Genomic DNA, 17,755 nt, shown 5'->3' on the forward strand with positions numbered 1-17,755 from the left:
CATCTATGGACAATATGGAGATAGAATGAGGCATAATAAAAAATTCCATAAATCTATATATAAATTTTTTACGACTAACTAAATGGTACCAGGCTCGCATAAGCCATGAGAAGGTTATTATTAACCATTTACGACTGTACGATTGCTATACTAAGATTTATTAATAGGAACTAATTTATAGTAATGGCGACCATTAAAAATATACGATGACAAGTGTTAATCTTAATGTGGAAAATTATGGTTCTAGAACTGTCTTTTTGAAGACCTCTATGGCGCAGCGGTGAGCGCTGTGGATTCAAGTGTGCAAACCATAAGTTCAGAATTTCCTCCGATCTGGTCTGGTGGAGGCTTCGGCCGTGGCTAGTGTCTCTCTCTCTACGTCGTGTTCCTCATTGCCGAGGGTCGTGACCCCTTCCACGAGGCCGACCAAACGACCAAAGAATCGGGCTACGTCCTCGAGGTCTCTTTCCTTCCACTTTGCCAGTGACCACTATATTTTCAATATTGTCTCTATCTCTTCTGGCAATGTGACCGAAGTACTCGAGAATCCTCTTAAGACAGGTGGTTGATAGCCTTCTTGTAATTTTAAGCTGTCTCAATATCGATGCGTTGGTCCTGTGTGCCGTCCACGGGATTCGCAGCATTCTCCTCCGGCACCACATCTCAAAAGCGTCAATACGTTGCCTATCAGCTGCTTTAATGGTCCATGTCTCAGCTGCATACGTAAATATAGGAAAAATAAGTGCGCCGACCAGACGCTAGGCTAGTGTCTACCCTAACGACAAAGGCGTGCGTATATTGGCATGTGTACTACATTGATCATAAGACAGTCGAAGTCATTGGGCATATTTAAAAATGCTGTTAAGGCTCATTATCTCGCTCAGTAAAGACGACTATTATTATTGACGTGACAACGTCTTATAAATTGGTTTGCCGGGTGACACTTCAAGAAACTGCGTTACGTTCCGCTCACGTTATGCGCTCACAATGAGAGCGAGTGAGAGGCACGCGCCCGCCTAAGAGCGAGAGAGACAGACATAAAAAGTGAAAGGCACGCGTCCCTTTGTAGTAAACGCTGTTTCATTGTACGCAAATGTATTGCAAGTTATTGTATGTATATTTGTATATAAATACGTATGTATGTGTAAAGGTAAAAATAAAATTTTGTTAATATGAAATTCAGTGCGAGATTCTTTGTATAAATTAATGTTTTAAATATAATTCTTTGTATAAATAAATGTTTTAAATTGTTACTATTATTTCATCCTTCTTCCTACTATACGAATGAATATTCACATTAAAATTATTTTACCACTCAAAGTCGTTGTCACGTAAAACTTTCGCCCGTATACCGACTTTACAGGCAACCAATTTTTTATTTATCTACTCAAACTCATATTTAAGTATTTATGGTATATTAAGATATGTATTAGTATATTTATTTTTATATTTATCAATAGTATTTTTTTTTTTTATTTGTGTAGTCTGGTTTATGTATTAGTATGTAGATATTTGTATGTATGTACTAAATAGTGTACCCCACCTATTCGTTTTTCTTTTTAGTTTTCCTAATCCTAAGGTTGCCTGGCAGAGATCGCTACTTAGCGATAAGGCCGCCTTTTGTATCCTGCTTCATTCTTCATGTGTTTGTTCTTTTTTTGTCTTGTTTCTTTGTTTGAGTGGTGTACAAATAAAGAGTATAAATAAATACATACATTCAATTTCGACTTCACTTGCGGTGGGGCGAGTTCGAATCTCAGAACGCACCTGTAACTTTTCTAAGCGATGTGCGCTATAAGCAATTAAAATATCACTTGCTTCAACGGTGAGGAAACCTGAGAGTTCTCCATAATGTTCTCAGAGGTGTGTGAAGTCCACCAATCCGCACTGGACCACGGCCTTAACCCCTTCCTATTGTGGGCCAGTGGCGTGCATAGAGGGTATGCACAGGGTGTGCAGATGAATGAATGAATGAATACACTTTTATTGTACACCAAAGAAACAAAAAGTAGTTACAAAGATATAAATACATATCAAGAGAGTACAATTTGGTGGCCTTATCGCTACATAGCGATTTCTTCCAGGCAACCAATGGCGTAAAAGGAAAAAACATAGAAAAGAGGTGGGTGGTGCAATAAATAAGATTTAAAAATTATACAAATATATAAATATAAATAAAAAATATATATATAAAAATATAACTATGATAATATATCTATAGAGAGGATATGAAATGAAAAAAAATCTCCAGTACGAGCTATAAATACTTAAGGGTAGGCTTTTTATAACTCATACAAACCCCATCCTTACGTTTTTTATATCTCGTACTGCAGATTTTCTTAATTTTATATCATCTGCAATCTGCGTACCCTGTGCATACTCTATATGCAAGCCACTGGTGGGAGGTGGCCCGTGCCCTGTAGAGGGCCGGTAATATGATGAAGATGAAAGGTAATACTGCCCTGTTCAAAATGCTCCCTGTACACAAGGTTAGCACTATTTATTTCAAAACTGACATATTCGTTCATGATAACCTCCAATCTGTATGATCGGTAAACTGTGGATATTTTATCTCCACATAGTTACAAAAACAGGGTCGCAGCTTCCTCTCAGTTTGATGATAAAGTAAATTAAAAAAAAAGTCTTGTCGAATGTATTATTAACATCATCATTACACGAATTATAAAAAAAGCTGGGGTATTAATTCCTCTAATTTTGTAGTAATATTAATAATTTGACAGTGAGATGGTGATAACAAAAAAAAACCCTCCCGGCTATGTTTGTTGTGGGCTCTTAGAGCAGTCTCCTAGTTTTAGTTTTAAGTTAGCGAATGTGGTTATCACCATCACATAAAATAAGTGGTAACATATCATATGTATGAACGCTTCATAAGTGCCTGTGATAGGTTTACATGAAAAAAAAATTTAATTTAATTTATTTATTTAATGCGGATTGGTAGACTACACATGTCCCGTTGAACCTCATGAAGAGCACTTAAGCATTGCCTAAAATACATAACTCCAAAATATTAAATTCAAATTCAAATTCAAAATTTCTTTATTCATGTAGGCCTAACACAGGCACTTATGAAGCGTTCATACATATATGTTTACATAATTGTAAGGGGATGGTGATAACTTCTTTCGCCAACTTAAACCTTAAGCTACGAGGGTTCCAAACGCGCCCTGGTCTAAGAAGAGCCCACAACAAACTAAACGGGTAATTTTTTTTTTTGCTATCACCATCTCACAGTTAATTTAATTTAAGCTATGAAGCTAGAACAATTCACACCCAAGATTTTTTTATCGTTTAAGTAATCCCTATCCCTATTAATATTATAAATGTCAGTGTAAGTTTGTTTGTTACGCTTTCACGCAAAAACTACTTAACCGATCCTCATGAAACTTTGTACAATATCCTCATGAAACTTTGTACAACTTTGTTGTAAGTAATATAGGATACTTTTTATCCCGACATTAAGCTCGGTTCCTTTGGGAGAGAGGATGAGTGTTTGACGATTTTACACCATAACTCCGACAAATTATAACCTATTTAAATAATTATTTTTGTACTATAGAGGTTATAATATGTGTTCTATTTTGCCCAAACTGTGGTTGGAGATAGAGGACAGAACTCCTCAGCGGACAGCAGCAAACCCCTCATTTAAGGCTTAGCGATACTGAATACTTTAATTTTTTTTAGATCTATAACTAAATTTAATGCCACATCAAAAAACAAAATCAAACGCAGACGAAGTAGCGGGCAACAGCTAGTCCTTAATATTATAATAGGATTTTTCTTTGTTAGATGTGCATACCGGGGATCGAATTCAGTCCCACCGACGCGACGCTACGACCGTTGTATTAACCAATACAATATAATAAATTGTGCATATGTATAGTTTTTATTTTTTATTATTTTGTTAACCTGATTTTATATTTGTATGTGCAATAAAGACTTTTTCTTCTTCTTCTTCTATAATAATATACCCTCTGCTGGACTAAAGTAGTCTCACAAAGGGAGGGTTCGCCAAAAATCCCAACGCTGGGCAGATGAGTTGGCAATCTAAATGGACGGTAGCAGTAGCATGGAGTATGCTGCTTGTTGTTTTCCGTTATATTGCCATAGTCGCCTCGCACGACACCCGGCGGTTAGAGTACGGGTGGTGACAGTTGGCAGTGATTGTATAGAAGCAGGCGTTACTTTGCGGAAATCCATGATATATTATCAAAATTAAGCTTAATTTGCTATACTCCGCAAAAAGCAGGAGAATCTGTGTGGTGTAATTTATAATTTCTTCAATCCTTATACTCCACACCAAACAGATCCTCGGCAATACACCCTCTACGCACGTTTCGCTCCGAAACCGGAGCATCATCAATGAATAATTGTTAAGTAATTGTAAAGTCAACATCTCCTGATGATGCTCCGGTTTCGGAGCGAAACGTGCGTAGAGGGTGTATTGCCGAGGATCTGTTTGGTGTGGAGTATAAGGATTGAAGAAATTATAAATTACACCACACAGATTCTCCTGCTTTTCGCGGAGTATAGCAAATTATGCTTAGTTTTGATAATATAAGTTGGCAGTGAGCTTTCGCTTATACGCTTTCATAATATGATTCCTAAGGTAATTTTGGACCTACCAATGCATAAGTTTAAAGAATGTGTTAAAACACATTTATTACAGCGAGGTTATTATCACTGATGAGTTTCTTAATGCTTGGAGACATCCGGCTCCACTTTCATCTCTCACAAGATAGAAAAATTAATGTTAAAATGTAAAATGTAAATTTTTGATGTTGGAAAAGAGCAACTGCTGAGTTTCTTGCCGGCTTCTTCTCGGTAGAATCTGCCTTCCGAACCGGTGGTAGAGTCACTACACACGGACAGACTTGACGTTTCAAAAGTGCTTGTATTAGGCCTACTTGACATAAATGAAATTTGAATTATGAATGCCGTGGGTACGATTCCCACAACTGGAAAATGCTTGTTTGTTTGTTTGTTTGTTTGTTTGTTAGAAGTCTTTATTGCACACACACATTTTATATTTAAATAAATCAGAAATACAGAAGAAATTTGAATATAAAATAGAGCGTGCAAAGGCGGTCTTATCACCAAAGCTTGTAATACATGAATGTTATTCAGTGTCTGGTTGTTTATTAAAAGTATTTATGTATATTATTGATAAAAATATTCATCAGTTAACTAAATACTCATAACTTGAATGAATAGACTATGAAAAAGTGTCGTCAAAATGTATTAAATTAGGATGGCGCCACATTTGCATCAGGGTAACTCTTAAAAGAAGCGCCAAATATAAATATTGTTAGAGTAGGCTTGAAAAATAAACAAGGAAGTATGGAGATACAAGGAAGTAAGGTTATATTTACCACAATATTTTGTACAACGTAAGTTGTTGAAATTCTCAATAATTAAATACTTTAGTCGATAATGACATTAAATTTTTTAACTCGGCATACTTCAATTCATCTACGATTGCTTCATTCATACCATACCCTGTGCATCCACCAGCGCCATTGTGGAGGATTTTTGAACTGTTATTTAGCGCAACAACTGGACACTTTTTCAACTTTTCTCCCATATAAGATGACTCTCCTTACCTCTACCCTCCATAACGTAACTGTTGCATAGTTCCGAGTTCTACCCTCGCTTAAATTAAAAATTTAGGATTAATATCGTGAACAATTAAATGCATTTAATTTTATTAATAAACGTATGCCTGTACTGAGTTCTACGTAAAACAAGTTATTATCATCTGTTATGCGGCTCAATAAGATGTTAAAAATAGTTTAGTTTATATGCTGTAAAGTTTTAAAAAGGTGTTGTAACCTGCTAAACTGTAAGTAATATATTATTTATTTGTTTAACAAAATTACAGTTAGGCTAGTCACTAGGATATGAACTGTAATACAATTATTTAATTGATAAAGATATTTTTAAAACAAAACAAAACAAGCTACGCTCACTTTGGGTCTAGATGGCGATGTGTGTATTGTCCTAGTATATTTATTTACTACGTAGACGCGTCGCACGACACCCGCGGTAAGAGGAGTGGTGGTGACAACTGTCTTCTGACCACACGGCTGAATCTATATTACAAATTGTACGCAGACAAAGTCGCGGGCAATCAACTGCGCTTATAAGCGCAGTCATTCGCATGCTATTGTAAAATTACCCACCGCGCAGGTCGACCGTAAACTCTCTTTTTGTGCGACGGGACCTATACGTTTCTAGAGTGGAACCGAGCAATCTCACTTTTGCCGAAGCGTTCAAATTATCTGTGTAATCTATAAGTGCTATATAATTTTAGGTACGAGATGTTTTTATTAACATTAATCCTTGAATTTATGACGCTCTAGTACACCTGCATGCACGCAATAGTTGCAAGAGTTAAGTTAAATAATAGGATTTTGAAAAAAAATATATATATATAACCGTCTTCATTGTAAATTTTGCAATATATTCATAATTTTATTTAGTTTACTGACCCACTACAGAGCACGGGTATCCTCCCTCAATGAGAAGGGGTCAAGGCCGTAGTCCACCACGCTGGCCCAGTGCGGATTGGTGGACTCCACACACCTATGAGAACATTATGGCGTAGATCTTTTAGGCATGCAGGTTACCTCGCGATGTTTTCCTTCACCGTTAAAGCAAGTGATATTTTAATTACTTAAAACGCACATAGCTCAGAAAAGTTGGAGGTGCGTTCTGTGCGTGCGTTCACCGTTTTATATGAAGACTAGCTGACCCCAGCGCCATCTGTCGGGCTGATTTGTGAATCTAAACCATCCAGGGTGGCACCCAAACGCATACCGAAAGATTCATTCAAATCGGTCAAGCCATCTAGGAGGAGTTCAGTGACATACACACGCACACAAGAAATATATACATAAAGACTAGCTGTTGCCCGCGACTTCGTCTGCGTTTGATTTTGTTTTTAAAGTATTCAGTATCGCTAAGCCTTAAATGATATATATATATATATATATATATACTAGTAGTAGTAGTATATATATACTACTATAATCATTTAAGGCTTATATATATATACATAACATGTGACTGTCAATTAATTATAGACAAATAATTTGCAATAAAATAAAATTGCGACTATAATTAAAGATCTAAGCTATCCTATCTCTTAAGTTTGACCAGACTGCTCACGGTGTGCCAATTTAATTTTAAATCGGTTCAGTAGTTTAGGAGTCCATCGCGGACAAACATCGTGACAGGAGATTTATATATATTAAGATAATATGATTATTTGACACCCAATTTCTTCGTTTAAAGATCACGTAACAATTAACGTATGTTTGTATGTAATTTTTTAACTCACGATCAACCGTTTAAAATAATTCTTGCACTAATAGAAGCTACATAAGTTATTCGAATTTGCGTTTTAAGCTATTAAATATATCTTGCTCTAACATTGAAGGAAAATATCGTGAGTAATTTTGGGTACATAAGCGTTAAATACACATCCTTACATTGATAGTTGAACTCACTATGAACTTTACGTTCATAGCAATAAGGTTCCTTGCAACAATATTGACACGACTCGGAAATTGAAGCCAGGACCTACGTTATTCGTAGGCGGATATGCTAACTGATAAAACACCAAAGCACCGCCTACTAATTACCACTACTAACAGCACGTTTTTAGATGTAAAGTTTAAGTATATAAAACGTAAGCTTATAGAAAAATCCTATTATAATATTAAGGGTTACATGTATGATAAAAAAGCTCGGGTAAGAATTGATCTAAAGTCATAGCTAAACCTTAACTAGACTGTGAGACCTTAACAAAAAAAAAAACTGGCTCAGTTTGCTGTGGGCTCTCCTTAGAGCAGGGCGCGTTTGGAACCCTCGTAAAGTTTAAAGTTAACGAATGCAGTCATCACCATCACTAACATTAGTGTTACATGTTAAATGTATGAACGCTTCATAAGTGCCTGTGATAAGGTCTACATGAATAAAGCATTTTTGAATTTGAATTTGAATTTGATGGTGATAAAAATGAAAAACTGCTGGCTTAGTTTGTTGTGGGCTCTCCTTAGAGCAGGGCGCGTTTGGAACCCTCGTAGCTTTAGTTTTAAATTAACGAATGCAGTTATCACCATCACTAACATTAGTGTTACATGTTAAATGTATGAACGCTTCATAAGTGCCTGTGATAAGGTCTACATGAATAAAGTATTTTTGAATTTGAATTTGAATTTGATGGTGATAATAAAAAAAACTGCTGGCTAAGTTTATTGCGGGCTCTTCTTAGAGCAGGGCGCGTTTGGAGCCCTCGTAAAGTTTAAAGTTAACGAATGCAGTCATCACCATCACTAACATTAGTGTTACATGTTAAATGTATGAACGCTTCATAAGTGCCTGTGATAAGGTCTACATGAATAAAGCATTTTTGAATTTGAATTTGATGGTGATAATAAAAAAAACTGCTGGCTAAGTTTATTGCGGGCTCTTCTTAGAGCAGGGCGCGTTTGGAACCCTCGTAGCTTTAGTTTTTAATTAACGAATGCAGTTATCACCATCACTAACATTAGTGTTACATGTTAAATGTATGAACGCTTCATAAGTGCCTGTGATAAGGTCTACATGAATAAAGCATTTTTGAATTTGAATTTGATGGTGATAATAAAAAAAACTGCTGGCTAAGTTTATTGCGGGCTCTTCTTAGAGCAGGGCGCGTTTGGAACCCTCGTAGCTTTAGTTTTAAATTAACGAATGCAGTTATCACCATCACTAACATTAGTGTAACATGTTAAATGTATGAACGCTTCATAAGTGCCTGTGATAAGGTCTACATGAATAAAGCATTTTTGAATTTGAATTTGAATTTGATGGTGATAATAAAAAAAACTGCTGGCTAAGTTTATTGCGGGCTCTTCTTAGAGCAGGGCGCGTTTGGAGCCCTCGTAAAGTTTAAAGTTAACGAATGCAGTCATCACCATCACTAACATTAGTGTTACATGTTAAATGTATGAACGCTTCATAAGTGCCTGTGATAAGGTCTACATGAATAAAGCATTTTTGAATTTGAATTTGATGGTGATAATAAAAAAAACTGCTGGCTAAGTTTATTGCGGGCTCTTCTTAGAGCAGGGCGCGTTTGGAACCCTCGTAGCTTTAGTTTTAAATTAACGAATGCAGTTATCACCATCACTAACATTAGTGTAACATGTTAAATGTATGAACGCTTCATAAGTGCCTGTGATACATGAATAAAACATTTTTGAATTGAGCAAAACAGATTTTATACGCAAACAATGTACCTACGCTTGCGAGACACTAGTCAGCATCTGTAAAAGGCCAAGTGAATCACCCCTATGGCATTCTGTATTCACCACTCAGTTACTAACTCACGTTTCGTAACCAGAAACGTTCAAAACTCCTAAACGAGTCATTGAATTCTAATAGTGACCTACTCAAAATTACATTCCGTAAAAAAGCGAAGTACCTAACTACAGTGTTATTCTCATGTAATGTACAAAAATGCCACCTATGGGCCTACTTGAATAAAGATATTTTCGACTTTTGACTTTGACTTTACCTACTAAGGGGTCCTTAGGGGGGATAGGCATGTAGGGTCCTACAAGACAAGGGTAAATGATGATGACGCAACGGTGAGCGCTATGAATTGATATCGGAGGTCCCAGGTTCCATTCCCGGCAAGAGCAATTTGGGAATATTTAATTTCTGAACTTTCTCTAGTAACGGGGAGCGCTATGAATTTAAGTAGGAGGTCCCGGGTTCGATTCCCGTCAGGAGGAAATTAGGAAATTATAATTCCTGTATTTTCTCTGGTCTGGTCTGGTCTGGTGGGAGGCTTTGGCCGTGGCTAGTTACCCTTCCGACAAAGACGTACCGCTAAGCGATTTAGTTTTCCGCTGCTATGTCGCGTAGAAACCAATTAGTGGTATGACTACCATACTCCCTGACAGGTTAGCACGCTACCAGCTTAGACTGCATCATCACTTGACCACCAGATAAGATTGCAGTCAAAGGCTAACTTGTAGTTGAATAATTTAAAAAAAAAAACTTTTCATCTCCTCTTTTTGTCCAATTATCCAATTAGTTTTCGAATTGCTCAACGGAACGTGTTTGTTAATTAAACCGCTCTAGATAAGTATCCAAACTCATTTTCACTACGGTTCACATTGAATAAGTTTGACTTTCAAATCTGATATGTTACTTTGCGTTCCGGTATACGGTATACCACGAATACACCAGCTGTCGTTTAGAATGCAATCCGAAAACAATCATGTCTCTTGTAGAGTAGCCCCTATTAAATATTTCATCCTTTAATGCCAATCTTTCAATATCTCCCTAGCCTAAGGTTGCCTTTATGAGATAGCTCTTCAGCGATAAGACCGCCTTTATGTAGTTACTGTATTCAAAATACCAATCCGACTCAAATAAAAATATTGCATTTTTGTATGTGTTAGCTTCACTCTTATCTCTCAACTCATTAGAATAACAAACAAAACAATACATTTAGTTAATGTAATATCTAATTTTTAAGGTAGATAAAGGACACAATCTATTAAAGATTATATCATTTAACTATCTAGATGATAAGGTTAACGTGCGTGCATACGAACGTGATGATAGTTCGATGAAATCGTAAATTCAAATCGTGTTACGTCAACATCTATGAAATAAAAATGTACTAATTTATTTTTAAATGGGAAAGAATCGACTGTTTGAAATCGATAAACTCCTAAACTCGTTGGGTCTAAGACGAGGTCCGAGAGTTCCAATTCCGGGTCGGGCGAAAAATGAAACATTAATCTGTATAAATAAAAATTGGATATAAACAATCGACTTGCAAGAAACGGTCATTAATTAGTGATATCAACATATCGTCTTAGGAAAGTACAGAAAACCTTTGTGAGGCTGAATATTTGCTTTTAGAACATGATACCGAAAGTAATATTAGATTTACCATTACATAAGTTTAAAGAATGTTTAAAAACACTACAAACATACAAACTTGAAGTTTAAAAAGGCCTATATATGCTTATATTAGGCCTACTTGAAATAAATTAATTTTTGAATTTTTTGAATGGTCCGGTACTGTGTATTTTCTGTTAAAGAATTTTTACTACCAGCCCCGGAGTTAAGAAATTGGCGGCGTCAACACCCGTGCCTTAGAGTGCACGTAGGACAAAGCGCGTCTGGCCCGATTATTATCTAACTTGTGACAATAGTCGTTAAAGTCTCTGGGCTCGAGAATAAATAACGGCCTGCACATAAAGTCGGTTTGTGAGAAAGCTTCTAGGACCCCGGGAGCTTCGGAGTAAGTTACTCCTGAACACAAAGGGCCCCAGCGACAATATAAGAAGGACGTGCCCACTCAGCAGTGGCGTGCATAGAGGGTATGCACAGGGTATGCAGATGATACAAAATGAAGAAAACATCCCGTACGAGTTATACTCTTAAGGGTAGGTTTTTTATAACTCTTACAACGCCTATCCCTAACTCGTACTGGAGATTTTCTTCATTTTATATCATCTGCATATCCTTTCAGCACGCCACTGCCACTCAGTCCTGTACTGGGAGTCTGGGAGCCAGCGATGACCTTTGCTTTACACAGAAGGCGGCTTTCCAAAGCACTCCGAGCATGCCTACAAAACCATATCCCCGGATGCAGCGCTGGTGTTGGCTAAGCTAACGCCTCTCCACCTGCTCTCTGCAGAGAACACAGAAGCAAGAAACCAAGGAACTCCGACCTGCTCAGCAGATAACACTCGCGAGATGGCAAAATGGGATGCGTGTACCAAAGGCGGGTGGTAATACCGACTCATTCCTAATATTGAACGATGGACCACTAGAAAGTATGGCCGATTATCTTACCGACCGACACAGTGCCTTAAGCGTGATGGCGTGTTTATGGACTACCTTGCAAAAATTGGGAAAAGAGAGTAAGGGAGCTAACGGACGATAGAATTGCACACCTTTTTCAAATGGGCCAATTGGCACAAGGAAAGACCAGAAATCGTAGTATATTATGAAAATTAAGCTTAATTTGCTATACTCCGCGAACAGCAGGAGAATCTGTGTGGTGTAGTTTATAATTTCTTCAATCCTTACACTCCACACCAAACAGATCTTCGGGAATGTACCCTCTACGCACGTTTCGCTCCGAAACCGGAGCATCCTCAGGAGATGTTGACTTTACATTTATTTATTGTCAAGTCATCCTCAGGAGATGTTGAATTTAAAATTATCCATTGTAAAGTCAATATATTAATTTTCATAATATATTATGGATTTTTGCTTCTATCCAATACAGAAATCGTAGATTTTAGTGTATAGTAAAAAAAAAAAGTCGTAGTCCCTCGCGACTTCGTCCGCGTCACCCTTAAAGATAGAAATATATACAGTCATGGACTTTTTTTTTAACTTTTAAATGGGAACATTGTCATATACATGATTTTCTCGCAACTTTTAGCGTATTATTTTAATAAAAGCGTCTACTCACTGGTGTCCTTCGGTGTAATAGCGTTCCCACAGGGCTGGGTATCTTTGTAGGCGTGCCGTGTGGACTGCGTGCTGTGAAACGAAGAAAATTAGTTAATTATTTTTTTAGGGATGGCCCATTATTTGTTCGTTTCTTTAAATCCTCGATTGCACACAAGGATTTAATACAAAATAATGAAACACAATCACAAAACTTAATCTAGACATTGAAGGCCGAGTGGCGTGGAGTGGCGTGGAGTGGAGTGGAGTGGGAACCGTTTCTGCTATTTGAGCCTAAGCGGTTTCGATTCGCACAAGTGAAAAAATGTTTGTTTGATGAAAATTATTTTTTGTCAGTGTCTGGGTGTAAGTATATCTGTATTTACGTGTATTCATAAGTAATAAATAAAGCCTATGAAGAAAATGTACCTAGTTAAAAAAGCTTGAAGGAAAAACCCAAAGCCTAAAAATTTTTGATACGTCCTCTAAATCGAACCTAGAAACTCGCTATTCCACATTCTAACCACTTCAGTTATTATGCAAAACCTCAATGCCACCCATTTAGACAATACCTGACTAATACAACATATTGACATTCTATGTACATATAGAGATATGTTTTGTGGTAAAAGTTCAAGGACTATTTTATCCTGTAACCTTCAATACATACTAATATTATAAATGCGAAAGAGTGTTTGTTTCCTCGTTTGTCCCTCCTTCACGCAATCACGAAGCAACCAATCGACTTGATTTTTAAAGCCCGACGCAAAAACGACGCCGTGTTATAAGTTTGACGCGTGTGTCTGAGTGAGTGAGCATGCGTGCGGGCGTGTGTGTACGTGCATATGTGTCAGGATAAGTGCGTGCGTGCGTGTGTGTGTGTTCGTAAGTATGCGTGTGTTTGATATATATATAAACATACAAAAGAACATACACACACATATATATATCAAATTAGATAAATAAAATCAAAAGCTTATAGAAAAAAGCTTATACAAAGTCCTATTATAGTATAAAGGATTACGTTAACGATAAAAAAGATTGGGTGTGAACAATTGCTCTAACCAGGTTGCTTCTTAAATATTTTCTTATGACAATGTGAGATGGTGATAACAAAAAGAACACCCGTCTAAGTTTGTAGTGGGCTTCCTCTTAGACCAGGGCGAGCTTAAAACCCTCGTAGTTTTAGTTTTAATTTTACGATTATAGTTATCGCCATCACTACTCACATCTATGTACACATTTTGTATACAATCAACAATGCAAACAACGCATCAAAAGTGCCATCTATGTGCCTATTTGAATAAAGAAATATAAGCCTAGTCCATAGGTGGCCATTTTAGTGCCATGCAAAATTCTTTGTAGATTCCTACTGTAATTTATACGTAATTAATACAATATGCAAAGTCATTTAAATATAACAGTCAAAAGTTTTCCTCATGATTTTTAATACTAATATGGAATAGATAGCCGGATGGCGCAGTGGGCAGCGACCCTGCTTTCTGCATCAGGCCGTGGGTTCGATTCCCATAACTGGAAAAATGACTGCATCAGCTATCTTAGTACCCATAACACAAGCTACGCTCACTTTGGGACTAGATGGCGGCGATGTGTGTATTGTCGCAGTATTTATTTATCTCATAAATTATGACCATGTAAATAACACTGAACTAAGAACGTACAGAACCCTCATTCAGCTATTATTGCACGCAGTGCATTGTGTCCCAAAACGGTTTAAACGACCCGCGCACGTCACACTTCAATTCCGCGTAATGTTGCTACATAGTTCACAAAGTTTTCCCATTTTCCATTTTATGGTAAACGTTAGGTAGAAAAAAATAAAATAAAAATCCTAATATAATGTTAAGGATTACTTAAACGATAAAAAAGCTTGGGTGTGAATTGCTCTAACTTCATAGCTTAATATTAATTTACTGTGAGATGGTGATAACATAAAAAAAAAATACTAGCCGGGTATTTTTTTTTTTATAGTTTGTTATATATTAGTTTGTTGTGGGCTTTTCTTAGACCAGGGTGCGTTTGGAACCCTCGTAGCTTTACTATCACCATCCCCTTACAATTATGTAATCATATATGTATGAACGCGTCATAAGTGCCTGTGATAGGCCTACATAAAAAAAAGAAAATTTGAATTTGACCATTAGGGGTAAAATAATTACTGTCAACTGCTAAATGGAGTGAACTAACTGCCTGAGAAAAACTACTAAAGTGGATTTTGATACTTCAATATTAGTCTTGTACACGGTTTCTCCAAGTTTTTAATCCTTTGGTTATTAAACAAAATTCACAATAAGGCTAGCTTAAAGTTTAGCATTTTATAGACAAGAGAACGCTCATAATTTCATCCTTGTTTTTTTTTCTCTAAGGAATTTTAACTTGCCTATATATATTTTTATTTCTTTTCATTTATATGAAAAACAAGGTTCACTATGACCTGCAAATGTTTGAATTGAAATAGATTAAGGTTAAAGAATTGTTTAGAAGCAGATGTTCGCGGAATTCCATGATTCTCAATTCTCTTGGCAGTTTAGTGGCTCGTCTCTGAACTTTTTCAAGCATTTCTATATCCTTAACAAAATGATATATTACGAAAATTTAGATTTGTAAAACTTACGTTTAGTAGGAATAAGTCTCGGGCTGATAGGCGGGCGATCCTCAATAGAAAATGTTGAACTCAAATCAGTTTCCTTAACCAACGTATTATTATTGTAATTTTTAGCACAGTCCGCCCAATCCTGTATCCAGGTCTTGTCCCCCTTACACCTATTTAAGCTCAAGTAAGACAATTTTCCAACAACATGGTCTGGTGATATCTCTGAGTTGGTTATTAAGGTTTTTTGTGCATTTTTTAGAACAGTACTTTCAAATGTCACATCTTCAACTCCTTTGCCAAGCAACGAAACAGGCACTGACGACTCCCTTGATAATCTGTGTACATAGTCTGTTTGATCAACATCCGATTTTGTTAAACTAAAACGCCTCCGGCTTGGCATCTCTACTTTAAACGGAAACTTAGAACTTAGTACACCAGATGTTGTTACTGAGGTAAAGGTTCCAGCATCAACGTTCTCATCGTGCGGTAATTTAGAAAATGTCTTTTCCGTTATTGTCCGCACTCTATTCTTAATTTTCTCTAAATAGTTTCTTGTTGATTTTATCTGTTTCGTTGTTTGCATGGCCAAGTCGCTTTCATTAGGGGATTCATAGCAACAAGATATTTCTAATACATTCTTATCTTTAGAAACTTTTTGTAATTCTGCAGTCTTGGTTGATAAGGGATTTCTCAAGCATATGTCTCTCCTCGGTTCTTTTGTTATTACCCGCTGTGGGTTAGGGTACTCAAAGATTACCTCAGGTTCTTTTTCGACACTGCAGCGTTTTTTCAACATGTCATCTATGGATTCATTACATAAATCAACACCCAAAGCTTTATCTATACTCATTCTAGCTTTCTGCTCTTCTGTGTAATTATCACCTTCAATTGTATATGTGCCAGTTGACGAGGGATTGGAATCATTGTCTTCATCATCAATGTATAAATGTTCTGATTTCAGTGGACATTTTTTGAATAATAAATCCGGAGTTTCTGGTACTCTAGATTTACGTAACGGACTTTTAGAATGTTCTGGAGTTGACAGACCATTGTCTGGTGTAAGGATATCTAATTCTGGGCTAGAAATATCTGTTAACATGACTCCTTCGGGACTCTGGTCTATTATGTCCGCCATAACATGTTTGTGGCAGTTTAGGTTTCCGTAACTTGCTGTTCTATGGACGTTTTGAATATAGGAACTGTTGGAGCTTTTGAGAGGCAGGTTTAGAGCTTGGCGGGGCGTGTAATCACTTCTTGACATTATGCTATCGACTATTGGACTTTTGGACGTACGTTTTGGCTGCAACATGTCGGTAACGGGCGATTTGATCTGTCTACTTACGATGGGGCTAATGAAAGTTGACCTATCGACATTTTGTGCTAGCGGACTGCTGCGAAGTCTAACAGACCCAGATACTCCACTGTCCTCTTGGTCGGAAGAAAAATACCCTTCAGAATTGTAGCCTTGGGCTTTACGCGGCAGTTTAGCGCTTAGAGGAGGCCTGTGAGACTGAATTGGACTAGGTTTTGATACACCTGCAGACATAGACTGTACCCTCTGATGTCTTGCCTGAGATTTCTTCGCTAGCTCTTCAAGTCTCCGATTGTCGACTTGCTTGGACTCCCCAAAGTCGATCGTGAAAGCCATAGGATGTGGTTTGGGTGTCGAAGGTTCAGAATTTTCCGATTTTTCGGACTTTTCCTGACCTTCCTCAACAGTGCTGACGGACTCATTTTTACTTTCGTCCGATCCATTATTTGCCTCGAGAATACTACTCTGTCCTTCCGATAAAGGACTAGACACGTCTTCGACACTAACACTCATATTTTTTTTTCAAGGATTTATTAACTGTGACATCATATTCACAAAACAACCACTTTACACGCTAATCCTTTGTTTCACTTTTTTTAGTATGCACAGCACAGGAAAACACAGAACTAAGAGATTAATTAATTAAATAGAATTAACGAAAACTGAAAAGTGGAACGAGAGCACGTATAAAAAAATTCTAGGTCTACAATCTACATTCGTTCGCGATTAGCTCGATTCCGAGCACGAACTTGACACGAACAATGACGAGTGGCGACTGCAGAAAAAAAGGAATGTTTTGATTCGGATTTCGGACCAACCGCAACCATATGATGTGATTTATTATTTGTAGATCTTATCTTACTGGTAACACTTGCTATAACTGACAGCTTTTTGGCCAATCAAACTGACGATGTCTATTATATTCTGATATCCTATTGGATAACCAAAAAAATAATCATAATTGTTGGTTGTCACCTTTGTTTATTTAACTAAAAATTAAATTTAACTGAAGATCTCAATTTAATTTTACTTATCAATTGAATAATTAAATAAAAAGTAAAACAATTAAATTATTAATTTTCATGTATTTTATAATAAAAGAAACGTTAGAATGATCTGGCTATACTTTTAATATAATATTTCTTTGGTCTATTTTACCACCTGTGACTAAAGATTTCATTACACGCACTGAGTATGAATAATTACTTGTTCTTCCATTTATATTTTTAACTGTTGTAATAATATTAAAAAGGTGGAATCTGTTATATAATAAATTTTTTTGATTAATTTCATGTTTTATAAAATTGTATGTTACCGTCTTAAATATTTTCGCA

The 17,755-nt window shown here is 36.6% G+C and overlaps 1 protein-coding gene across 2 annotated transcripts in view; it reads right to left on the reverse strand.

The window, feature by feature from the left end:
- LOC120634818 overlaps positions 1-17,182 on the reverse strand; it is a 66,260-nt gene extending 49,078 nt beyond the window's left edge. For both annotated transcript variants that reach the window (XR_005659259.1, XM_039905641.1), the window contains exons 1-2: positions 15,131-17,182; positions 12,518-12,588 (exon numbers count right to left, since the gene is read on the reverse strand). Coding sequence is in view for 1 of the 2 variants with exons in the window: in XM_039905641.1 (XP_039761575.1) it covers positions 12,518-12,588; positions 15,131-16,934 (1,875 nt within the window). In the remaining variant the exon portion in view is untranslated. The remainder of the gene's footprint in view (positions 1-12,517; positions 12,589-15,130) is intronic.
- Positions 17,183-17,755: the final 573 nt, after the last annotated feature.

Source organism: Pararge aegeria, chromosome 25 (genome assembly GCF_905163445.1).
Source record: "Pararge aegeria chromosome 25, ilParAegt1.1, whole genome shotgun sequence".
Lineage (NCBI taxonomy): Eukaryota > Metazoa > Arthropoda > Insecta > Lepidoptera > Nymphalidae > Pararge > Pararge aegeria.